Below are 27,124 nucleotides of genomic sequence, written 5' to 3' on the forward strand. Positions count from 1 at the left end.
AAAAGGCACTGATACCAATCCTACTGAACCTATTCAAAAAAAATTGAGGAGGAGGGCCTTCTCTCTAACTGATTCTATGAAGGCACCATCATCCTGATACCAAAATCTCACAGAGACATAACAACAACAACAACAAAGAAAACTTCAGGATAATATCTCTGATGTACACAGATGCAAAAATCCTCAATAAAGTACTAGCAAACTGAATCCAGTAGAACATCAAAAAGTTAATTCATCATGATCAAGTAAGCTTTATTCCTGAATTCAAGGGTGGTTCAACATATGCAATGTAATTCATCACAGAAATAGAATTAAAAACAAAGATCATATGATCTCTCAATAGATGCAGGAAAAGCCTTTGATAAAATCCAATATTCACTCAGGGTAAAACCTCAACAGAATAGGCATCAAAGGAACATACCTTAAAATAATAAGAACCACCTTATGACAGACCCACAGCCAACATCATACTGAATGGACAAAAGCTGGAAGCATTTCTCTTGAGAACTGGAACAAGTAAAGAATGCCCACTCTCACTACTTCTATTCAACCTAGTACTGGAAGTACTACCCAGAGCAATCAGGCAAGAGAAAGAAATAAAATACATCCAAACAGGAAAAGAAGACGTCAAAGTATCTCTCTTTGCTGGGAATATGATCCTATACATAAAAAAAAAAAAAAACCTTAATGATGTTGCAAAAAGCTTCATGGAACTGACAAATTCAGTAAAGTTTCAGGATACAAAATCAATGTACAAAAACTAGCAACATTTCTATATACCAATATCATTGTAGTTGATACCAAATTGAAAACACAATTCCATTTATAATAGCTAAAAATATATGTAATACCTAGGAATTTATTTTACCAATGATGTGAAAGATCTCTAAAAACAAAGCACTGCTGAAAGAAATCAGAGATGACACAAATGAATGGAAAAGTATTTCATGCTCATGTACTAGAAGAATCAATATTGCTAAAATGGCCATGCTATCCAAAGCAATTTACAGATTAAAAGATGTCCCTACCAAAATACCAATGTCATATCTCACAGTATTAAAAAAATCTATCCTCAAATTCATTTGGAACCAAAAGAGAGCATGAGTAGCCAAAGAATCCTAAGGAAAAAGGACAAATCCATAGGTATCATAATATACTGCAGGGAGACAGTAACCATAACAGCATGGTACTGGTATAAAAACAGACACAAAGAGCAATGGAATGAAACAGACACCCCAGAAATAAACCCATACACTTACAACCATCTTATCTTTGACAAAATAGACCAAAAAAAAGCAACAGGGAAGGGACTCCCTATTCAATAAATGGTCCTGGGATAACTGGCTAGCCACATGCAGAAGAATGAAACTGTACCGCTACCTCTTACCGTACACACAAATTAACTCAAGATGGGTTAAAGATTTCAGTGTAAGACCTTAAATTATAAGAATTCTAAAGGTAAACGTGGAAAACACCCTTCTCCATATTGGTTTTGGCAGAGAATTTATGGCTAAGTCCCCGAAAGCAATCGCAACAAAATAATAATTGACAAGAGTACCTAAAGAGCTTCTGTACAGCAAAAGAAATTACTAACAAAGTGAACAGACAGCCTACAGAATGGGAGAAAATATATGTAAACTATGCAAGCAATAAAAGTCTGATATCCAGAATCTACAAGGATCTCAAGTCAATAAGCAAAAATCGAATAATCCAGTTTAAAAATGGGCAAAGCATAAGAACAGACACTTACTGAAAGAAGCCATACAAATGGTCAGCAACCATATGAAAAATGCTCCACATCACCACTCTGATTTGCATCAGAGAAATGCAAATCAAAACTGCTATGAGATATCATTGCACACTAGTCTGAATGACTAATATTAAAAAGTCAAAAAACAGTAGATGCTGGCAAGGCTATGGAGAAAAGAGAATGCTTATATCCTGTTGGTGGGAGGGCAAACTTGTTCAGCCACTGTGGAAAGCAGTTTGGAGATTTCTCATAGAACTTAAAACAGACGCACTATTTGACCCAGCAATCCCATTACTGGGTTTATATCCAAAATAAAATAAATCATTCTACTGAAAAGACACATACACTTGCATGTTTGTTGCAGCACTATTCACAATAGCAAAGACATGGAATCAGTCTAGGTGCCTATAAACGGTGGGTTGGTTAAAGAAACTGTGGTACACATACATCATGGAATACCATGCGGCCTTAAAGAAGGATGAAATCATAGTCTTTGCAACAAAATGAATGAAGCTGGAGGCCATTATCCTAAGTGAATTAATGCAAGAACAGAAACCAAATACCACATGTTCTCACTTATAGGTAGGAGCTAAATATGGAATACACACAGACATAAAGATGGGAAAAAGAGACACTGGGGACTACTAAAGGAGTGAGGTATGAAAGAAGGCATGGGCTGAAAGACAATCTATTGGGTACTATGCTCACTACCTGGATGATGTGATCACTTGTACCAAAAACTTCAGCATCAAGCAATATACTCATGTAACACACCTGCACATGCACTCTTTATCATAAAATTTGAAATTTTTGAAAAAATAAAATTAAAAAATAAGGAAAGTATCTAGCATTCCAAAATACAAATGTGCCATGTGTATCTAGTATCGATCTCTTTCCACAAAATTACTAGAAAAGAACCCAGATCCACAATCCTTAAGATGGGGGTTACAAAAGGTGGTAATTTTCACTACTATGAAATCCACCAGATTTTGGTTTTCTTTTGTTATACAGAGTTCTGGCATCTAACTATTAGGAGGCATCCCAAGGGAAATGTCTTCTGTCAAGTTGTTACATTATTACATTTTTACATAATATTATTATTACATTATTACATTTCCTGTTTATACTTTGCGCAGTTGCTAATATTCTACTCAGTTTACTTATTTAGTATTGTCCTGATTTTAATTATGTGCATCATTATTTTTTAAACGGGCACTTTTACTTCAACAAGATTTAAACCTTGTTGAAAATTTAATCCTGTTAAATCTTCTCCTAAAATTTTCCTAGAATTCACACACTAAAAAGTTTTATGATAGTTGATAAAAGGAGCTTTGGCTAGGTGTTTTACTGTTGTAACTAGGGAAATAAATTTAAAAGTACGTGACAAACATTAAAATAAAGTAAGAATATAGAGTTAATATTAAAATCTGTTTCACAAACATCATCATAAGGACAAAGAAAGCAAACATTTTTAATTCCTCGTCACCTAAAATTAATTTTTCACAGAAAGTGAATTCCAACTTAGTATCAGCTGTACCACATAAAAGGAATAGAGTAAAGGAATTATGGTGGACCTTATGCAGGTCATTAAATCCAGTTTTTTTTTTTTCTTTTTTCTACCTAAAGACTTTCCTTTTTAAATATTTCTTTATAATGACGATTGTCCTAACCAGAAAAAATGAAAATAATGATATCTTAGTAGTTGGGACCTGGGTAAGGTCCTCCTTTCTCAATGGATCCTCAATGGACTAAGTGACTTAAGAAAGAATAGGAAGACTACTGGCTGGGTCAATGCTTTAACCTTGTTCAAACACTGGATTCAGAAAAATGGGCCTGTCAAGTTAGAGGGTCCAATAATATCAGACTCTTGCAAAACATATATTAATAGCAGCGTAACAAGTCGGATTGAAGAGCAGAGAGCAAGGCAAGTAGTCGTTTCAAGAACATCCAGACCCTATCCCAAAACAGTCACACTGTGGCATGTGTGGACCAAGGGAAGAAAATGCCTGTTTGTTTGCTTGCAAAGAGCGCACTTGATAAATGCTGTAATAGTAGTTTGAGTTCCAAACAATTCAGCTATCATAAAAACAATCCATCTTCAGCATCCCCACCCTATCTGTATCCCTTTTGCCAAGTAATTAAAGAAAATAAAAGAGAACAAGTCATTTTGGGTATAACTCCAGGAGACAATCAGACAACATGAACCATGATGGCAAAGGATTTTTAGCATTAAACCAAGAACAGCCACAGTGTGGTTTTTGTGTCGGGGCAGTGAGTGCCTTGGAGTGGCAGTTACCACTGAACCTTCTGTAGAGAAGGATGCTGTACAGGTCTTAATCCAGTGACTTCAATGTAACTGACAGGAAAAGAAATATAGTAATGTATTCTACCTAGAAGATACACGTTGGATACATTTGGGGGCCTTGAATTCCTCACATTTAATTGAGGTGAGGGATTTTGCAAGAGATATAAATTCCTCCAAGAGCAAATGGGAAAACAGGACCTGAAACACCATATGTACTTGCAAAAAAATAAAATCTAGTGTTGTAATGAAAATTTCACAACTTTTTTTCATCTTTAAATCTGCTTTTAGTATTTCAAGATTTTTATCCTTCCTACATATAAAATCTATTTGTTATAATGCATTGTGCAATTCACAGTTTTCTGGTGCCTTTACTTTTTAAAAAAAGCTGTAAAAATGTATGTTGAGTATGGTGTGTGTCTGCTGGCGGGGGGCAGTTCAATACATACGGGTCTTTCTAGCAGAGTCTTCCACAAAAAGAGAAGAGATGTCTTCATCCACTCCTGCTTCATTCTTTGCGATACAAGTGTATGCTCCAGTATCTTCATAGCGCACATTGCTTATGTGAACCTCACTGCCATTTGCTGAAAAAGAAGGGAAATGAAACTTGTAAGCTACAATTTCAGTGTTGGAACAGTGCTTTCTGATTACACAGTCAAACAGTTCTCTTGGCTTGTCCTAATTAAATTGTTTCTCTTCCTAATTCCATACTTTGAAGGCATGCCAAATTATTCCAAAAGCATACAAGTGTTCATAAACTGTGCTGTCATTCTATAAGACAGCCCAATACTCTATAACAAATGCATATTTTATGTTTCATATCATTTCCTATATTCTACATGGTATATGAGGTATTTCATATTGATAAGTATAATTTCAGTTATATATTTACTTATAATATTCAGAACCTACATTCCCCTAAGCTTTTTCAGAAATCTAATAATAGCAATATGATTAGCTTGCAGGTAAATACATATGAAAGATGTTTTCAAAGAGTAATTAACTGAGCTAAATCATACAGGTATACTATTGCCATTCATCAAGCTTATTATTATTATTATTATTTTGAGACAGAGTCTCACTCTGTCACCCACACTGGAGTGCAGTGGTGCGATCTCGACTCTCTGAAACCTCCGCCTCCCAGGTTCAAGCAATTCTCCTGCCTCAGCTTCCCGAGTAGCTGGGACTACAGGCCCACACTGCCACCCCTGGCTAATTTTTTGTGTTTTCAGTAGAGATGGGGTTTCACCATGTTTGCCAGGTTGGTCTCGAACTCCTGACCTCAGGTGATCTGCCTGCCTCGGCCTCCCAAAGGGCTGGGATTACAGGCATAAGCCACCGTACCCAGCAGTTGAGTGTTTGTTATAGTCATTTGTTTAAGTTTCTCTTTCTTTTCTTTTTCTTTGTTTTCTTTCTGTGTGTATGTGTGTGTGCATGCCTGTGTGTGTGTGTTTGTGTACATAGTTGTGTCTGTGTGTTCAGTTGTTCAGTTACAAGAACCACACATGCAGTAGAATGGGACATGACTATCTGTGACAGGTAGAAGGCAACGTAATCAGTGTGGTTTGGGAAAACAAGGGTAGAAAGCCAACGAGAAAAGAGCTTGATTGCCATCGCTAGGAGGCCAGTAGCTCCCAAAGGATGTGAGATATGGAGAGGCAGTGGATGTGGACGTTTGAGAGAGATAATCATTTGAATAACTTGAACTTCTTTCTTTATTTGCAAATGCTTACTGCACACCCTCATTCCTCGCATCATTCACTGAGAATCACTACTCCAAAAAAGGGATTGGCAGGTTTTCATCTTGTTGCAACAGGCCAGGTGTAAATAATTTAGGCTTTGTGGGCCACACAGTTTCTGTGGCAACTACTAACCTCTGCCATAGCAGCATTAAAGCAGCCACACAATATGTTTTGAAAAATGAGTGCTACCTTATTCTAAAGACAAACCAACAACAACAAGGAAAAAAAAAAAAAAAGCAAAAACAAAAACAAAAACAAAACCCAACTTTATTTCAAAAATCAGACAGCTATCTAGATATGGTCTGTGGGTCTTAGTTTATAGGAACCTGCTCTAAAGATAGGTAGTAAACAATGTATTTACATTTGCTTCACCTTCTTTTTTTATTTAAGATATGGCCTCCTCCAAAATCACACCTATTTTTTTTTTTTCTCAGGATCCACACACTTCACAGCCTAAATTCTCTGGGTTTTGTTTTGAAATATCAAATAAATTTCTTCCTTCTTAAAATGCTGTCTCCTAATATTTTTACATGCTCTCCTAACCTATATGTCCCGTTGTCTTTCCTTCTCTTCCTATGTGATCTAGCATTCCTAGGCGTTGCCACTCTATTGCCAGAACTACCAATCCCTTTATCTATTTACCATCCTGACACATCTGCCTTCCTAACGTCTAGAACTAGAGTAAGCTAACCCATCTCTGCATCTGGTGTCCCTGCACCTAGTTCTTTGAGTAAGTTATGAGACTATTGCATAAGCAAGTTTATGATTTTCAGATTCACAGTTTTCAATTCCTAGGACATTCAAAACTACTTGCTATTCATTTCACTTGACCTTTCCAGTTAGATGCTTTTCATATCCACCTCTACTTTTACTTCAAATCTTTATATACTTTGTTTGATGTTTCCCATCATAATAGTAACTTCACTCTCAGCAAATGATCTTGCTCTTTCAATCGTGAGGTAAATAGAAGTGATCAGAAAGCAGCCTCAAAACTTTCTGTTCCTAGTTTCACCTTGATTTACTTCTCACAGGAAATTTTCTGTTTCTTTCCAAGGCAAATCTCCCCTTATTTCTTATTGATTTCTGTGACTCTTCTGCAGCCTTCATCCTTCTCATTTCTCCCTACTGATACTTTCTCAGATTGATGAGTTATCCAAGAAGAATTATCTCCATCAGTTCTAAGCCTCCCCACCAAGAGCTACTGCCTTCTATTTTTTTTTTTTTCTTTTGTAATCTGGCCAAAACAGACTTTTGTATTTCTTGTCTCCTTTTCATTTCTAAACACATTGAAAACTGATTGTTACTGATACTGTTTTGCTAAATGTCACAAGAACATGCTCATCACTTAAAGTAAACACTTATCAATGTCTTTTATTGACCTTTCTATGTATTTGCTATTGTCGAACTCTTTGTTTTTAACTTTCTCTTCTTCCATACTATCACCTAGTTTCCTGTCTTTTGATGAATTTTAGTCTCTTTCTATTATTTTCTTCACTTGCCTGTTAATAAAATATTTGTGCTTTCTTGGGATTTTACTCTCTCTAATTCACACATTATCCCAGCCATTGCCATAGATATTAAATTAGTGTCTGGACCTGGACTTCACATACAAACACTAAAGAAGCATCTGATGAATAAGTAGATAATTAAATAGTTATTAAGCTACATGGAGTTTTACACCCCTATGTGCTTAGAATTATCTCTTCTCTCCTTTTATTTTTTGTCATATCCTCATAAAACTTTAGCTATTTTTCCCTGTTGTAAAAACTGACAGTAATTTCTTGGCAGTCTGGAGTGTAACAACTTCAAAAATGTGTTGTCATGTATATTCCTGAGAGAAAAATTTGACATACTTTTATAATATGGTTTATTGCTATTAAATGGACAAGAGACAAAGTCAGAAGCTATTTAGATTTTTATTCATTTCATTTCTGTTAATCAGATAAATCTTCTCCTCTCACATTATAGACCTCTCGAGATAATCACTAGATATGTGTGCAAATGTGTCTGCCCTATGTATGCACATTAGTGATTTCTAGGACTAAAGTTTTTAAAGTTTAAGGACAGTTTCACAGACATGTCTCTATTGACTTGCAAGAATAAGCAAAAGTTTTAAAAACTTTTATTTAAAAATGTATAATTATATATATCCATTATTAAAGTGGAATAATAATAGAACTCTATGTAATAAAGTGACAAAATATGTTCATGTTTAATAGTATAAATTAAAGAAAAGTAAAGTCATAAAATAAGAACTATAATGCCCACAAAGAAGATACTCCAGTAAAATGACTGTTGTGTGTTACCCCTAACAATGAAAAAAAACTGTGCTTTTTTTTTAACGCTAATATAATTAATATATTATATGCAACTGCTTTTGGACTATTTAAATGATTTGATCTTACAAATCTTGCCTGGTTTTGTTTATTTTCCACATATTTGGGATTATTATTATCTAATATACAGTAATTTATTCATGTCTACGCATTAGAATATTAGAATATGTACAATATTTTGTATATTAGAAGTAATACAAAACTTTAAAAAATGTAAATGGAAAACATTTAGTAACTTTTTGATATTTTTCTCCCTTCATTTAGAAAATATGCTAAAAATTTCATTAAAAATTATGTATTGAAATCCTCTATAATACATATTCAAGGTTTTACTTAAACATTTAAAAATTAACTTCAGAAATGAATTTCTGTGAAAGGATCTAATTATTCTGTTCAGCATAACTGCTATAATTCACAGGACAAGTATTTTAAAGATACATAATTTAATATTTTACTTATTACCAAAATAATGGCACAATTAATCATTATGACAAGACTATTATTAAAAACATTAAAATGTTAAAAGAGTCTTTCCCATATAATTTCTTAGACATAAGCATTTTTTTCATGTATGTGACATTCTGTTGCCAGCAACACTCATTTTTCTTTTATTTTCCAAATAACGTTGTAAATTTTAGTATAAATTTTCAACATGGTCATTTAAGAGAAAAAAATGCAAGTAAAAAGCACCTTGAAGCGTGAGTTGTTTGGACAGCTTTGGTGTAATATCAATTCCATTCTTCAACCAGCCAAGCTGAGGCTTTGGTATACCCTCTGCATGGCACCTAAGACTGGCAGTTACCCCAGGCTCTCTAGCCTGACTCTCTGGATACACCCGGATGACTGGAGGAACTAAAGGAAAAAATGAAAGATAAAGTGAATTAGTGATTCATATTTTCTATTTAATTTTCCAAAAGAAACAAAAATTGCAATAAGATAAATAATAAATTATATATTTTAATGATGCTATACATTTCTACAGATTGTAGTTTCCAAATAGCATTATCCACTGAAAGGTACCCGTGTTAACTGGATAACAACTATTCTGGGATTTTCGAGGGAAAATATAAGGTGAGCCTGGAATACCTTGTTTCAGAAATTAAAGAAGTCCTCAAGGAATGATGAGGCATACCAAAAGGATACAAAAACCAGTTAAAAGAGACTCCAATTTGCTAAATATGGGACAATTTGAGCACTGAAATAATTAGTAATTACAAGGGAGTATAAGGAATTAAATAAAACTATGAATTCAGTTATATAAATAAATGAATGAGTATAAAACGAAAGGAAAATAAAATCTTCTTATTATAGCCTGTTAGGAAATTAATAACTCCATTTACAATAGTATCAAAAAATAAAGTATTTAGGAATAAAGTTCACCAAAGAGATGCAAAACTTTCACACTAAATAATATGAAACTTTGTTGAAAGAATTTAAAGAAGACCGAAATAAATCCGAAGACACCTTGTATTCCTGAATTGAAAGAACTGATTGGTAACATGGTACAAATTGGCAAAGGCTTTTGGTAAAGTGATCATAATCCTAAGCTGACAAAGACAAATAAAAGAAAAACGAAGGTACAGGGTAATTTTTATCAAAGTTCTAACTGCATTTTTTTCAAGAAATTAAATAACTTATCCTCAGATAAATGTGAAATTACAGGAGACCCCCAAGTGGTGAAAAAAAATCTTGAAAAAGTACAAAGCTGTGGGGCTCATACCTGCTGATTTCAAAATATACAATGAAACTACAGTAATCAAAGCAGTGCAATCCTAACACAAAGATGGAATAGACTTGAGAGTGTAGAAATAAACATACTTTGATGGTCAAGTTTTTTTTCAATCATTCTGGGACAATTGGAAAACCACATGCAAAAAAATAGACCTGAACTCCTACCTCATACCATAAAAAAAAAATTGAATTCAAAATAAATCAAATCCTTAAATGTAGGAGCTAAAACAGTAAACTTTCAGAAGAAAACATTGAATAAATGTTTCTGATCTAGGAGTGGACAATGGTTTCTTCTAGATATGACCCAAAAGCACAAGCAAAAACAAAAACAAAATAAATATATTAGATTTTGTAGTGCATCAAAGGACACTATTTTTAAAAAGTATAAATACAACTCACAAAATAGGAAAATATATTTGAAAAGTCTGACGGTATCCAGAATATATAAAGAAATGTTACAAATCAGAACTAAAAAGCCAACAACTCAATTAAAATTTGGGACAAAAAAATTGAATAGTCATTTCTCCACTGAAGACATATAAATGGCTAATAAACACATGAAAAGATTCAAAAATTTAAAAAAAAATCAAAAAGAGGGAAATGCAAATCCAAACCACTACATGTTACCACTCCATACCCTCTGAAATGGCTATTTAAACCAATAAACAAAAATCAGAAAATAACATGTTGTTGGTGGAGTATGTGGAGAAACTGGAACTCTTTCACATTGCTGGAGGGAATATAAAATGATGCAGCCACGCAATAAAAATGCACTCTACTGCATTTTTAAATACTAATGCATTATACAACATGAATATTGGAGGTATTATGCTAAATGAGAGGAATCTGACACAAATGTTTATATTATATTAATTCATTTATAAAACGTTCAGAATGGGCAAATCCATGGAGACAGAAAGCAGATGGGTTGTTGATAGGGACTGAAGAAAGAGAGGAATGGGAAATCACTGTTTAATGGACATGAAGTTTATTTGGGGGTGACAAAAATGTTCTAGGCTTAGATAGTGGTGATGGTTACACAACACTGTAAATATATTATAAGTTACTGTATGGTTCATTTAGGCACAGTTAAATGGCATGTGGATTTTATCTGACTAAAAAAGGAAAGGCAAAGAAGGCCAATGAAACACTCTAGACTGAAAGAAATGAGTTATAAGAAATGAATAAAATATGCAAATCAATATTGGGTCCTGGACTCAGAAAAATAAGCTATAAAGTGTATTACTAAGAGAATTGACAAAATTTAAATATGGTCCCTGTATTGGCCGGGTGCAGTGGCTCACGCCTGTAATCCCAGTACTTTGGGAGGCCGAGGCGGGTGGATCACCTGAGGTCAGGAGTTTAAGACCAGCCTGGGCAACATGGTGAAACCCCGTCTCTACTAAAAATACAAAAAATTTAGTTGGTCATGGTGGCGCATGCCTATAATCCCAGCTACTTGGGAGGCTGAGGCAGGAGAATCACTTGAGCCCGGGAGGTGGAGGTTGCAGTGAGCCAAGATTGTGCCATTGAACTCCCGCCTCTAAAAAAAATATATATATACACACACACACACACACACAAATATATTATATATATGTATATATATATAGTCCCTGTATTATATATTGAGACACTACTAATGTTACATTTCCTGATTTGATAATTGCATTTTGATTAGGTAAAATAATTTTCTTTATAGAAGTCACTCACTGAATTAACTAGTGATGAATACAATCTCAAACATTTTTGCAATCTTTTATATATATATAAAATCATTGATATTAAAATGAGATGTCTTAAATACAGCATTAGGCATAATTATAGAAACACTCAACAATTAAAAGTGAGATGTGGATTAATTGATAACTTTCTAGTAATGTTGAAAAAAATGATAATTATTGATTCTGATTATCTTCCTGACTAGGATTTAAAATCCTGGAAAAGTTTATGGAAAGCGTTTTCAGAAACCATAAGTAACTTAGGGACAAAATGAGGAATGGCAGAATGAGTACGGAAGAAACTGTAAGGCTCATGGAAGTGAGCTACAGCTGTTTCTCCCTCAAGAGTAGTTCCCAAAGCAGGTGAAGATTCTGAAGTCAGAGTTGATTACTAATCAAGGGTATTTTATTTCTGTCTTTTTCTCCCATGTATACACACGTATGCATGTGTGTGCACATGTAATTTAAAAAATAATAAGACATCTTGAGAGGTTTTGTATTTTTTTTCTTTTAGCCATTAATTAATTTGGTGTGTATTTCTTTAAGATCTGGCCCTGTTGCTACATTGAATCAAATGTAGTGATTTATCTCTTCTACCTTACCAGACCCCAAAATTTCTGGGAAGCCAGGATTATGTATTTATTTATGGTTTACAAATACATGCCAATATCAGGGAATCAGCTGATTCTGGTAGGCAGCCTCAACTACAGTAAATGGGCTTAGTATTGTGGTCCCACAATAATTGTGGCTGGAGATCCTGGCATAGTAACAGTTTCTCTGTACTAGGTCACTAGTTGTATTGCATTTAATTGGCCACAAAATGTCCAAAGATTCATTGAAAGATCTCTGGTACCTCCCAGTGCCTGACAGTCATAGATGGAATACCACTCTTAAAGAACCTATTATCTTTATAATTAAAATAATTTTGAAAATGGTTTATGAAATCAAGTTTGCTGAATGCAACAAAATATCTCAAGGCTTGCCTCAAGAAAATACAAACTTAACCAGTAAAAATAAAAACAACAGTCAAGTTTTAAAAAGCCACCAAATTCTAGTAACTGGAGTTATTACTCATCTATGCTTCCTGTGTTTAAAGAGTTGATAGCTAAACATAAAAAGTTAGGAAGTTATACAACATAATATTGTAATTAAAATAAATCAACTAGAAATGCTATAATATTTTTAAATGACAAAAACAGAAATTATAAACTTAATGTTTGCATTTAACTCCAGATTAGAAACAGCTGAAGAAGAAAGGAGCTAATAGAAAGTTAAGTCAGAAAAAAATCATATCCACAATAAAGCACAGAGGTACAAAACACAGAAAATACAGATGAGAGAGTAAGTGAACACAGAATAGATTAAGAATACCTTACTGGAGTAAAAGAAGAGAGCAGTATTTGAAGAGGTAACCATTGTGATATTCTCAGTTCTGTGTAAGACATCAAACCAGTGATTCCAAAAGCCTAAAGATGATGGACTTTCTTAAAAAAGGCGATATATAGACATTACAGTAAAACTATAGAATGCCAAAGAAAAAAAGACAAATCATAAAAAGCAACCCCAAGAAACAAAATGGCATACCAAGAAAGTCAGACCGATAGCTAAATTCTTACAGAAATGGTAAAAACTAAAGAGAACAAATTATAGACAGCTTTATGCCAACACATAACTTTAAATAAAATGAACAGATTTCTGGAAATGCAAGCATCTAGCAGAACCTACACAAAAAGTAGTACAAAATCTAAAAAGTCTTATAACATTTAAATACATTTAATTTATTTAAAAACTTTTAATCAAAGAAAACTTTAGAACTTTCCCAAAATAAAGTAAAAATAACACCAATCTTATACAAACTTTTTTAGAGCATAAAACGAGACTAGAGGCATCTCTTTGGTAGTGTTAAAATATCTCTATCAGTTGTTGACACTCCTGTCTTCAAAAGATAGAGGCTAATTGTTCTCACATTACACATGGGACCTATGGGCTGGATTTAATGATGTACTGTTAATGAACAGAGCTGTGGTAAAATAATGGTGCATAACATCCAGGATTAGGTCATAAAAGATATTGCAATATTTTCATTGTTCTCTTGCTCTTGTGGAATTCAACTGCCACGTCATAAGATACTGAATCAGTCTTATGGGGATGCTTATATACCAAGGGGCAGAGAGAGGCCCCATGACAACAGCCAGCAAAAAACTAAGGCCTCCTGCCATTAGCCATGTGAGTGAGTAATCTTGGAAGTAGACATGCCAGCCCCAATCAAGCTTTCAGATGACTACAGCTCTGACCAACATGTTGATTGAAATCTCAGAAAAAACCTTGTGCCAGGATCACCTAGCTAAGCTGTTCTCAAATTATTTGGTTATTTAAATAAATTTTTTAATTATTTAAATCATTTCCTTGTTTACTACTGCACATCTCGATTTTCCTGTTATCTCTAAGAGCATAAATGTTTATTATTTTAAGCCACTAATATTTTAGCTAATTTATTATGCAGCATAGAAAACTAATAAAATCCCTAGCTTTTTAATGAAGTCAACATAAACTTGATATTGAAATGTGACAAGGCATTCGAAGAAAGAATAATTAGTGGTCAATGTCACTCACGAAAATAGATGAAAAATTCCCTTACAAAATATTATCAAACAAAATTTATCAGAATACTAAAATGTACCATAATATATTGAGTTAATTATAGACATTCAAAAAATCACGGAATTTAATTCACCATGTTAACAGTTTAAAGAAGTAAAATTGTGTGATATTTTCCATAATTGCAGAAAACTCATTTACTTTTAGAAAACAAAAAAAGAAAGTATTTTCTTTATTATGATAAGGGTTATCTTAAGCATTTGTAGATGGCATAGAGTAAATTAAAATACAAAAGATTCTTTAGATGAATTGTGATAATAAGGGAATTTGGTCAGTTTGCATGATACAAGTTTGCATATTTGTAAATATCAGTAACAAAATATTTCAAATACTTTAAGTTTAATAAAGGAACAAATATATTAACTATCTATAAATATATTTAACACATGGTGCTCAAACCCTTTGTAAAACATTCTGAAACATTATTTAAAATGTGATTGATAAAAATGAAATAAGACTAAAATCAATGGAATAATAAACCATGTTCATGGTACCTTTAGTTATTATTGCCTCTAGTTACCATTATATTAATTTCAGCCATCAAATCTTTTTTCATTTGCATTCCCATTCTACAAAATTGGTAAAACTCATCTTTGTAGAAACAATCCAAATACAGTACCACTTACCAAAATGCTCATTTTGTTCATTTAATTAGTCATATATTGATTACTTAATATCTGTGATAAACTGTAAACTGTTAGGTTGACACAGATGGACAACATATGTCTCATACTCTCAAAGTATGTGCTGTTCAATAATGAAAACCAGAATAAAATAATTGTAACAGAACACTTTATGTCCTGTAATAGAGTTGAAAGAGGTGTGGTAGTTACAGAAAAACTGGAGTTATCAACACAAAATGCTTTAAAGGAAGATGAGCTGAATTTTGAAGTGTTTAGGGGAGTATGACATGCAGTGTAGTGAATATGGTTGTGGGAGAGACATTTTCAGCATATGCACCATGCTGAATCTTTTATATTTTTCCAATGAGTGTATGCCTCTTGAACTTGAGTTATGTCATAGGTAGTTAGATATACGTCACATGCAATTGTATGGACAGTCAATTATCCAGTTTACCACCAAAAATGCTGTGAGAGAAATCCTGCTTTCATTCAGTAAATCTACATGTATCAATTACCTACAAGTGCCAGGCATTCCAAGAACATTATAATTGTCATTATAATGTACTAAACTCTGTAGGAAATGATTCAGGAATTATGTAATGATGGACTATTAATTGTATAATTTTCAGATGATCATGCTATGTAAATTTTTGAGGTTAGATAAGAATTTGAATACACTTGAACAAATGGTTTAGACATTTTAATTCCAATATCAAAAAGCATACTGTCCTTTCCAAGAAAAATTAACAAGCTATCTTTATTATAAATACTAAATCTATTCACACTGAAAGCAAATAGTTCTGGACAGCTGAATTTTTTTAATTGTAGAGAGTGCTACCTTTCCATACTTAATATTGAGAATGCATATTGTTTTTATGAAAGTGCTCCGCAAGTGAATTCTAGACCTCAGATTTGGAAAATTCCCTGCTAATGAAAATATGTTTATTTGTTGTCATTTAAAGACATTTTGACTGAGACAAATGATTTTGAGTCTTTATTCTGCTATTTAATAGTTATGTGATCGTGAGGTCATTTTCAAACATTTTTGAGTCTTTGTTTTCTTATATGTAAAATAAATATTGTACCATATTTTAAGGTTTTGAAAATCAAACAGAATTGTAAAAATAAAGAGTTGTATATTGCAAAGCAATATATATTGTCAAACAGTAAATATCATCCAGCAATATAGGATATGATATATATGATTAATAATAGGCTCTTTGAGAGAAGAGGTTTTGCATTATTTAATCTTTAAATTCCCTGATGTAGCTGAGTGACTGGTGTAATGAAGACCATGAAGAAAAGTTCCACAGGATGTATGTTACAGGCTTATCACATTGATTCCTTTCTCACATTTACAATTTAGCATTTGCTATTTAGAATGGCCATGAGAGTATATGTAACACACAGTGTCCTTAATAAGACTATGACTTGGTAAATAAAGGAGAGGACTTTAGTTCTCTGTCAAAGAAGTTTCTGCAGGAGATATCAAAAGACAAGAACAGGACATAAAAGTTTTGTTCACCTGGACCATTTGCTCTCTGGTTAATGCATGTATTTTAAACTATCTGATATCCTTTTCTTTCAGCCATCAGAATGACAATAAAAAACCAGAAGGTCCAAAAACAATCTGAGACTGTATTTGGTGATTCAAATATAGTGCAAAGTTAATTTCATCACTCTTATTTTTTATTGTCTGGAGGATCCATTGTATATACAAATTTAATTGACTATTGAATAAGTGCCAATCTTCCAGATTTACTGAAACTATAAAGGTAATGCAAACCAAGACTAGTTAAAGCCACCACATCAGTACTACAGCCGATCACCCCACTGGCCTCTTAGTTCCCTTTCCCAGCTATACTCTGGAAATATTAAACTAGATTCATGTTAACTACACAGAGAAAAATGAGGGAGGGGAAGGTGTCTTCAGAAAGGCCCCAATAACCCTTAGTGTCCATAGTTGAGTCTGTATCCTGTACATCGCCTTTAATATTTTTAGAAGCAGAAAAATAATAAACTTTCAAAGCTCTAAGTACAACCAGAAATCTGCTGCACCCTTCCTGCCATTCCTCATTCAAAAGTGTTAAAACCTACACAAGCTTGCATAGTGACAAGGGGTAAAACCAAGTTCTGATTTTATTCTTTTCCTTGAGGACTACTTAAATGATTTTTTTTTTTAAATACTAAATACACTTTCCAAAATGATTCTCCTAGTATTTCTGTGCCTGCTTTCCTGGTGACATAAAGCACATGTTTAGGCTCTCCTGATGTATCTAGAACAGAGTAGTTATTGCAGTATTTTATTTTATTGAAGGTTAAAACAAATAACTTGTTAAAGAGATATGTTAGCGTACTTATGGCACTGTAAGGGGTGGAGTAAAAAAACTCTTTAAAATATTTAGACTAATCTGACTAATCTGTAATCTTTTAATAACTAGAGTTAGGAGATGAGCTTTTTAAAAAAGACATACAGGGAATCAGAATAGATATTAATAACAACTCTCAATAAATATTTAATAAGACAAAGTTTGTCTCGCCACAGGATTTGTAAGGATCAATTCTTGTTGCAACAGTCTTTGGAGCAGCAAAAAATTGAAACAGCCTAAATCTGAGAATTAGTTTGGAAGGAAGCACATAAATCACCTCAATAAGAGCAACTGATGACACATTATTCATACTGGAAAATATACATATTACGTGGGCCACTTATATTGTTACTGACACTCCCCAAAGGAAACCTTTTTAGATAAGATGTTCAATTTCCTCTGCATTCCAAGCTGCTTCTACTTTATTGATGTACTTATGAAGAGACAGAAAGAAAACTAGTGAATAATAATTTTTGTCACATGAAACGTTAATTCTCATATAGATTATATAGATGAAAAAATAATACTTTTACATAATTGACATGTGTCTCACTTAGTTTATTGGTGTTAAGTGATTTTCTGAAAAGTGTCTCTTAACTCACATAGAATTGAAAGATAAGTGATTGGCATAACAACTATTTAACCTCAGTGACAAGCTACACATCTAAAAGTAGCTTCCTTTTCCCAGGATACATATTATGAAATATAAATGAGGATTGATGGCAGCCTGAATTAAAAAGTCAATAATCCTCCAGATAACATTTCAAACCATTTGTTACAGTCATTTTTAGTTAGGAAGTGCACTCTATAAACTTGTCTTTTTCTTTCTATTGGCAACGCATGAAAAAAAAGAAACTGATAAAGACTACCAAATTGTTGTCACATTGAATTTAGGATCCAATTTGCATGGACTACCAAGAAAGTTTTAAATAGGCTCCTAATATTTTATGCAAAAGGTGATAATTAAAGATAAGCTTCTATATACTCAATAATTCCAAATGATATTTGATGTCCTGCTAATACAGCTCAGGAAATGCCTTCAACTTAAATAGTTTAAACTAATTGGGTTACTTTATATAATATATCCAATACAATCATATAATATAAATATCAAATAATACATTATGTATATATTAATACAGAAACATTATAAAAAGTTGACATTACATATTATAATTTATTCTACAAAAATGTAATCAAGTAAACTTCCATTACCTAAAATGGAAGGAGATACAAAAGGATGTAAATGTATATATTTTATTCAAAAATTAGGTAAAGTATAAAATTTGATTTGTTTATTTTTGAGTTTTAAGATAATAATATATAGCTATTCACTGAGCAACTCCTGAGCACAGTACATTGTGCTGGTAACTTTCTCCATCACTCACTTGCTCTCTTTTCTATATTACACATCCAATGAGTGATAGGTTCAAGTTGAAATTAGCCAAGTGGAGCACTGAAAAAAAAATACATTCTTAGCACAAATTGTCTCAGATGGTCCTAATAGTATAATAAATGTCTTTATGAAAGTATCTACTGGAATTTGACTACTTGGCATCCACATTCATTAAATTATGAATTAGATTGTTAGCTCTAATACATAAGGCACATCAGAGATCCTGGAAAAAATCGTATTTTAAAAGTAAAGGTCAAATAATAAATTAGTGCATTTATAGTATTTTAGAGCAGTATTAACAATGCATCTCAAATATATGTAACTTTTCAAGGAAACTGAACTATTGCTCAGTTTTAAAATGACATCACCATTTAAATAAATCAAACAAATCTAATAAAATTGTATTTAGTTCATCTGATGGTTCTTAGAGCATCAAATGTAAATAATCAGACACTATATACAGATGACCAATTGCTCTAATAATACATAAGACTAGTACATTTTAACGTTACACAAATTTAGAAATGAAAGTGAGGTTCTGATACTTAAAAAAAATAGAAATGGAAAATGGAGGAAACTAAATAAAATAAAATACATTTACATTTACACAGGTTTTTCTCTCTGGAAACTTTGGTGTTTATATGGAATCTTTGTAAACATTTATCATCCGAAAGCCATTATGTGTTTTATGATGATAGTAGGGAAAAAAAGGAAAGGTAGGTAGATATATATTTCTCAAAGGCCCATAGCAACTTAACTGCATTAGACTAAACCAGTACTTCTATCTACATTAGGAAGGATCTAATAGAATTCATTTAAGGTAATGATGCTTCTGATCCAGTATTAGGAAGATTCTAATGTGGAAAAAAAAAAAATCTCTGTAAAGCTTAGTCTTACTTTTTTCTCATTCTTCATACTTTCATACACTGATCTTTCTTTAGAAGTTTCTGCATTATTGCTGGAGAGTATGGAGACAGCATAACCTGGCTGTTTTGGATGCCTGAATTTAGTCAAGAGATAGAGATCACTGACCCAATACAATGACTTCATTCTAACTGAAAACAAAAATGAATTTAAGGTGAATCGTCAGGTCACTGGTAAGTAAACAACTAAGCACTGACTATTTTTTCCTTTTTCTTGGTGCTATTATCTTGTATTCTTTTGAAGAATTCTATCACGACTCTTCCACAAATTATTCACACAGCTGCAACTGTTAGAGAAGGTTCTAAGAAAGCTTGAGGGTAAGAATATAAATGTCTCTGAAGCAGTACTGACTCACAGCAGCAGCTGGATGGTTCTGTTTGTATCATGACTTCCTTTGTCATTAAAGCAACTTTCCTATGAAAAATTACAGACTCGGTTTAATAAATATTTTAAATGTTACTGAGCTTGTCCAATGCCTTTTGTCTCTGACATTATTAAAGCCATCAATTTCTCTTTAATTTTGTCCCAAAGCAGTCTTTTAATATTCATGATTTTCACACTACCTCTCGTCAATATTACAAAACTCTCTGATCACATTATTGCAGTCTTCATGAAAGTGTAGAAGTTGCAACAAATGTTGGAGACAAAATATAAATTAAAAGCAACATTCTTAGGATCATAAACTTCGGTGAGTTGTTTTATCGGGTCTTCCTATTTGTCCTATGACATTGTAAGAAATTACAACACTCTAACCCAGTTTAAAAGTCATAGTTCACCCTAGTTTAATTAACTTAGTTGGAGTCTACTAATCTTTAAAGTTAGTGGCCTTTTTAATCCTCAATTTTAAAGTCTCAGAAGTCACCATTTTAAGAAATTATCTCTGAAACACAAAGGAAAATATAGCAAAAGTATTTAAGATGATAATACATAAAATGCTGTTTCTCTAAATCTAAAGAAAAGAAAGAATAAATAAGAAAAAAAAACATAGCCTGGCACATGCTGGATGCTGGTTTCTTTTTGACAGATTTTATTTAATTTTATTTAATGTATATCTAATTTAGAGATCAGGAATTCTCAAAGTGATTATTTGAGGCAGGAGTTGTGTAGCTGATATATTACAGTAACCTCCTCCTAAGCAGAAAATTTGAATGCATCCGTAACACTTTCTGCTATGCTGTAAGGGATAAAATATCCCATTTCTGAGTCCTGATTTCTCCATTTATAAAATGTGAAACTCTTCCGAGTATTAAATGGATTAAAGGAAATACTCTCTGGCAAATTCCCAGCCCATTGCTAGGCACGAGTCAGCAAGCAAAGTTTAGGTGTCTACTCACATGTTTTGTTGTTTTTGAAAATAAGAGTTTTTTGTTTTTGTTTTTGTTTTTTTGCCGGTTACACAGAGAATGTCTAAGACTTAATAAGAGGAATGGAAAATGTGTTTAATTTCACTTGTCAATACCAACTGATTAGTAGAAATGAACTTCTTAGAGATGGGAATTGAACCTGCCTGAGCCCATGAACTGGTTCAACAGGAAAGAAAACTATAATTGATCAGCAATGTCTATCAGGACTAGAGGGAAGCAAGTGGAAGCATGATGTATTCCAAACTAGTTTAATGTTCCAGATGTAAATGTAAACTCTATCTAAATACAATGTAGGAATAGATTTATTCAAAACTGTATCTAAACATATTTTAAACAGATCAAACACCTTCTCAGCTCTTTTTTAGCCACATTTGCACCTCAGTAGTGTGCATGTGTATATATACCCCATAAATAGGCAATGTTTGCAAACTAGAAGGTAATGAAAATATTGCATTAGGGTTTAAACATAAAAAAATTCTTTCAATATTATATTAAAATGTGTTACAAAATATATATGATTCTGGAAGCTTTTGCTTATAAATTTTCTCACAGCTAGTTCTCTAGCTAGCCTTATCTTCTACCACCATTTGTATAAGAAAATATAACATGCCATGAATCAGACAGGATTACTCAAGAGGAAGATTTTGATTAAAACCTGTAACTGACTAGCTATGTGATTTTGGGACACTCACTCTAACTCTGTGAGTGCTTATTTACTCATTTGTAAAATGAACATTAGCAGGAAAGAATAAGACAACACTTTGAAATATAAAATACTATGCAGACGGCCGGGCGCGGTGGCTCAAGCCTGTAATCCCAGCACTTTGGGAGGCCGAGACGGGCGAATCACGAGGTCAGGAGATCGAGACCATTCTGGCTCACACGGTGAAACCCCGTCTCTACTAAAAAATACAAAAAACTAGCCGGGTGAGGTGGCGGGCGCCTGTAGTCCCAGCTACTTGGGAGGCTGAGGCAGGAGAATGGCGTGAACCCGGGAGGTGGAGCTTGCAGTGAGCTGAGATCCGGCCATTGCACCCCAGCCTGGGCGACAGAGCAAGACTCCGTCTCAAAAAATAAATAAATAAATAAATAAAAAATAAAAAAATACTGTGCAGATAGAAATGAATTCACGACAATATTGTTGAAGATCCTTTCAACAGAGTAAATTATAAAAATTAATAATATTAGATAATTTTACTCAGGAAGTTTTATTGCAAACTAACATAGGTAAAAAAGCAAAAAAAAAAAAAAAAAAACCCTAAGATTTAGTGGGTTATATTATCCATATTCATACAAACTTAGTTAATTTGTTATTCTCTGTAAGAGATTATATATTCTTTTTACCCTGGATTAAGTTCATTTTATCAAAATGAAGTAATTTCTTTAGAAACTGCCTAATTTGTCTTAGAACAATTTCTATATAAACTGATCAACTGAGAGTTATAAATATAATTTCCTAATTTCAGAATGAGCTTCATAGTGGGAATTGTACATGAAATCTACTTGTACTTGGAAGTTGTCATGTAATACCGAACTATAAAATGAATTTAATAAAGTCATGTGTATTAATAGTTTTTGAGAAAGCACTCTCAAATAAAGCAATAGTTCCCTTGTTTGAGTATCATCACTTCATACTTTAACCAACAACAACTTTCAAAAGAAATCTTTAAATTACAAAACTACAAATAAAAGAGCAGCCTTAAAAATATGTATAAATTATAATAAGCCTAAAAGTTGCTAAACAAAGATAAAATATTTCTGCACCTTATTTACATAATTTATTATGTATTTTTTTCTCATTTTTTATTATTAAGTATGCTCTAACTTTTAATCTTAAGTCTTCAAATCTATAAAAATTTCATGACAAGCATACTAAACTGGCTAACCCTAAATGGAGGAGAGTTATGCTGTTATTTTACACTTAGTAAAATTTAAAATGTTTAGAATATTCCTAAATTGACAGACATTGCCATAGTTTTCCCTAATCAAAACCTAGTATTTTTTATCATTTTATAGAGGCATGAAGCAAAGATCATCTTTGCCTCATCTAAAATCATGGGTCACATGAAACCAGACCAATCAAGGCTGGAGGTCCAAACTCAGAAAGCTTAGAACGTTTAGCCTTAGAAAGTTCAATCATGTACACCTGGAAACTTCCTGAGCTTTCTGAGTCTGAATAAACTATCATAAAGCCAGTATAATAACAGTAATCTAAGGATAGTTGGACAAAAAAAAGACAAATCATGCTTGTAGAGAAGTCATTAAAATGATGCTGAAAAGTGAAATTATTCAGGTAAGTTATCACTTCTTTCTTTTTCTATGTCTATGTTATTAATTTCTCAAGGCATCTCATATTTGTTACAAATACATAATGTAGAGTACATAAAATATTGTCTTCCTTCACCATAGATTTGGAAATAACCAGGTTTAATCCTTTAATATGCAAATATATTTATATTTGCTAAAGTTTTACTTATTCTAACTCATTGTAAAGAATAAAGAAAAATATTTTTCTATAGTAAATAACTCATGAAGAACATATAAGTCAAAAACTAGTATGTACCCAATGAATAGAATAAAACTTCATATGCAAAATATAAAAGCTGAAGGATTTCTGATTGAAACTGTAACAATGGTGAGGATTTAATACATGCTTTAAAAAGAATTTAACAAATGAGCTAATTAAGAATTAAGCAAGAATAAAGAAGATCTTAACTCAGTCAGTGTGTTTGAGATATACTACAGATGGACAGATATCTGGATGGCTATTATACCAGTGATCTCATGTTATTCATTTTAAAATTCATATTTGGTTCCAGTAAGATTGGGGTTTTGTTCAATTTCATAATAGTTGGTTCTGAAAAGTATCTGAAAAAATTCAGCTACCATTCTTAAAAATTCTAAATTACATATAAAGGGAATCAAGCTATATTTTATAATGAATGCTTAGTTTTAAAATACTAAACAATAAGATAAAAGACATTTAAAGAAAAATAAAAATAAAAACGTGGGCAAATGAACCAAACAGACACTTTTTAAAAGAAGACATTCGTGTGGCCAACAATCACATGAAAAAAAGCTCAGCATCACTGATGATTAGACAAATGCAAGTCAAAACCACAATGAGATACCATCTCACACCAGTCAGACTGGCTACTATTAAAAAGTCAAAAAACAACAGATGCTGACGAGGTTGTGGAGAAAAAGGAACGCTTATACACCGTTGTTGGGAGTGTAAATTTGTTCAGCCATTGTGGAAGACCCTGGGTGATTCCTCAAACACCTAAAAATAGAAATACCATTTGACACAGCAATCCCATTATTGGGTATATACCCAAATGTATACAAATCATTCTATTATAAAGACACATGAATGTATATATTCATTGCAGTACTATTCACAATAGTGTAGGCATGGAACCAACCTAAATGCTCATCAATGATAGACTGGATAAAGAAAATGTGGTACATATACACCACGGAATACTATAAAGCCATAAAAAGAATGAGATTATGTCCTTTGCAGGAACATGGATGGAGCTGAAGGCCATTATCCTTAACAAACTAGCACAGGTACAGAAATCCAAGTACCATATGTTCTCACTTATAAGTAGGAGCTAGATGATAAAACAAATGGACACATAGAGTGAAACAACACACACTGGGACCTTTTGATGGGTGGCGGGGAGGAGAGAGAAGGTCAGGAAAAATAATTAATGGGTACTAGGCTTAATACCTGGGTGAGGAAATAATCTCTACAACAAACCTTCATGACACACATTTACCTATGTAACCAACCTGCACTTCTATCCCTGAACTTAAAATAAAAGCTTAAAAAAGAATTTTTTTAACATCAAAACAAGATGAAACAGGGTTATGACCTACCACCAATTTTCACTATTATTCAAAATTGCTTTGAAGTTTAAAAATATAAATATTGCATAATAGACAGCTTTGCAAGAGTTTATTTGCAGATGACATGATGGCTTACCTCTGAAACCCAGAAGACCAACATCTAAAAGATTTTTAACCAAAAGCAAATTAGGGTTCACAGACTTTATTATCTATCAGTATATATAAAACATACATTTTCCATTAAAAGCAAAATAAAAGTTCGAGAAAAAAATAGCAAGAAAGATCCAGATTCCAATTTTTAAAAACTATAGTTATATTAAAGGTCTTAGAAAATAAAATAAGTGATCAACTGGTGTTTTTTTATTGGCATATGTCTTAATTTAAAATAATTGCACACTTTTTTAAATGATAAGTTTAATGCAATTTTAACCAAAATAGGGTCTATCTTTCCTTCCTTTTCCCTTTGTTTCTTTATTTTCCATTTCCCCTTCTTCCCTACTTCTCTCTTCTTTCCTTTTTCCTCTCTGCTCGCCCGCATTTTCTTCTGAAAAAAGAATAAATGTGGGAAAGTACTTAAGAAAACTGATAGAACGAATAGTTTGAGTGCATTTGTTAATGTAAAGAATTCAGACTTATTTTAAAGCGATGTTAACCAAAATACATGATACAGATCCATGGAATTAATAGAATTGATACCAGAAATGGATGCAATTTGTATACTTGTAAAATTATTTCATATACAAACATGTAATAATTGTATATAACACAGAAAATAAAAATAAACACATAAGATATATAATAAAATATTACAATGATTATTAAAGTATTACATATAATGTGTGATGAAAAGAGAATATCAAACTATGGAGAATGTATCATTTTATTCTTGGGTAGTATGTAGGAAATAGTTGGCCATTTTCCTTAGCAAACTAATGCAGGAACAGAAAACTAAATACATGTTCTCACGTATAAGTGGGAGCTAATGATAAGAATACATGGACACGCAGAGGGGAACAACAGGCTATAGGGCTTATTGGACAGTGAGGGTGGGAGGAAAACGAAAATCAGGAAAAATAATTGGTAATAGGCTCAATACCTGGTTGAAAGTAATCTGTACAACAGACCCCCATGACACAAGTTTACCTGTATAACAAACCTGCACATGCACCACTGAGCTCAAAATAAAATTTCAAAAATATTATTAAAATTTTATTTTAATAAAATAAAAGTTAAAAAAAAAAAAAAGAGAGAGAGAGAAATAGGCCAGGTACGGTGGCTCACACCTGTCATCCCAGCACTTTGGGAGGCTGAGGAGGGCGGATCACTTGAGGTCAGGAGTTGGACACCAGCCTGGCTAACATGGTGACACCCTATGTCTACTAAAAATACAAAAACTAGTTGGGCATGGTGTTGCGGGCCTGTAACCCCAGTTACTCAGGAGGCTGAGGCAGGAGAATCGCTTGAACCTGGGAGGCAGAGGTTGCAGTAAGCTGAGATCATGCCACTGCACTCTACCCTGAGTGACAAGAGTAAGACTCCATCTCAAAAAAAAAAAAAAAAAGAAAGAAAGAAAAGAAAAAAAGAGAGAGAAATAGTCAATGCTACTGAGATAAGATTAGTTTTTATAACACAGTATGCAAAAATGTTATAAATCTTACGGCAAAGGGATTGTAAATTAGATTGTAACCTAATTCTAAACAAAATTATGCAAAAGTAAAATGAACATTCAACATTCAGAGTTCATTATTTAGGAATGTATTCCTACAACTTCGGATGTTGGGGTTAATATTTCTTTAGTAAGACAAGAAGTTCAGTAGGACAAAAAAAAGTTTGATAAGTGGCATTAAATAAAATTATTCTGCATTGTGTTTATTCAACAGAAATATATTAGATAACATATGTAAAATATGTGAAATAAAGAATCATTGTACATTTCTCCACTTGAATAAGTACTACTACATATGAAAAGAAAAATTGGGCAAGGGTTATGAACAATCAATTCAAAGAATACATCAAAATGGCTGAGTACATTAAAACATACTCAAGTAATAATTAGTGAAATTAATTGTTTTAATGAGGAAAAATTTTTCAAAATTAAGAAAGATTAATAGAAGGTATTTTGGGTGACTTTATGGAAAAATGAACTTTCATACATTTCTTAATTTTGGGAGAATAAATTGCTATAAAATTTTAGCATAGCAATATAGCATTATTTACCCATTTTTAAATGCATGTGATTTTTAATGTAGTGATTCTTCTTTGATTAAGCTAATCTAAAGAAATTAAAGCACTAGTATGTAAGTACAAGGATGATTATGTACACAATTGTGTATAACAGTAACTTGAGAAATCT

The 27,124-nt window shown here is 32.6% G+C and overlaps 1 protein-coding gene across 2 annotated transcripts in view; it reads right to left on the reverse strand.

Annotated features, from left to right (window-relative positions):
* The window catches only part of FSTL5 (follistatin like 5), an 812,556-nt gene that overhangs the window by 147,716 nt on the left and 637,716 nt on the right, over positions 1–27,124 (reverse strand). For both annotated transcript variants that reach the window (XM_033215581.1, XM_033215579.1), the window contains exons 9-10: positions 8,821–8,982; positions 4,502–4,636 (exon numbers count right to left, since the gene is read on the reverse strand). In XM_033215581.1, coding sequence (XP_033071472.1) covers positions 4,502–4,636; positions 8,821–8,982 — 297 coding nt within the window. The remainder of the gene's footprint in view (positions 1–4,501; positions 4,637–8,820; positions 8,983–27,124) is intronic.

Source organism: Trachypithecus francoisi, unplaced genomic scaffold (assembly GCF_009764315.1).
Source record: "Trachypithecus francoisi isolate TF-2019V2 unplaced genomic scaffold, Tfra_2.0 Lachesis_group1, whole genome shotgun sequence".
Lineage (NCBI taxonomy): Eukaryota > Metazoa > Chordata > Mammalia > Primates > Cercopithecidae > Trachypithecus > Trachypithecus francoisi.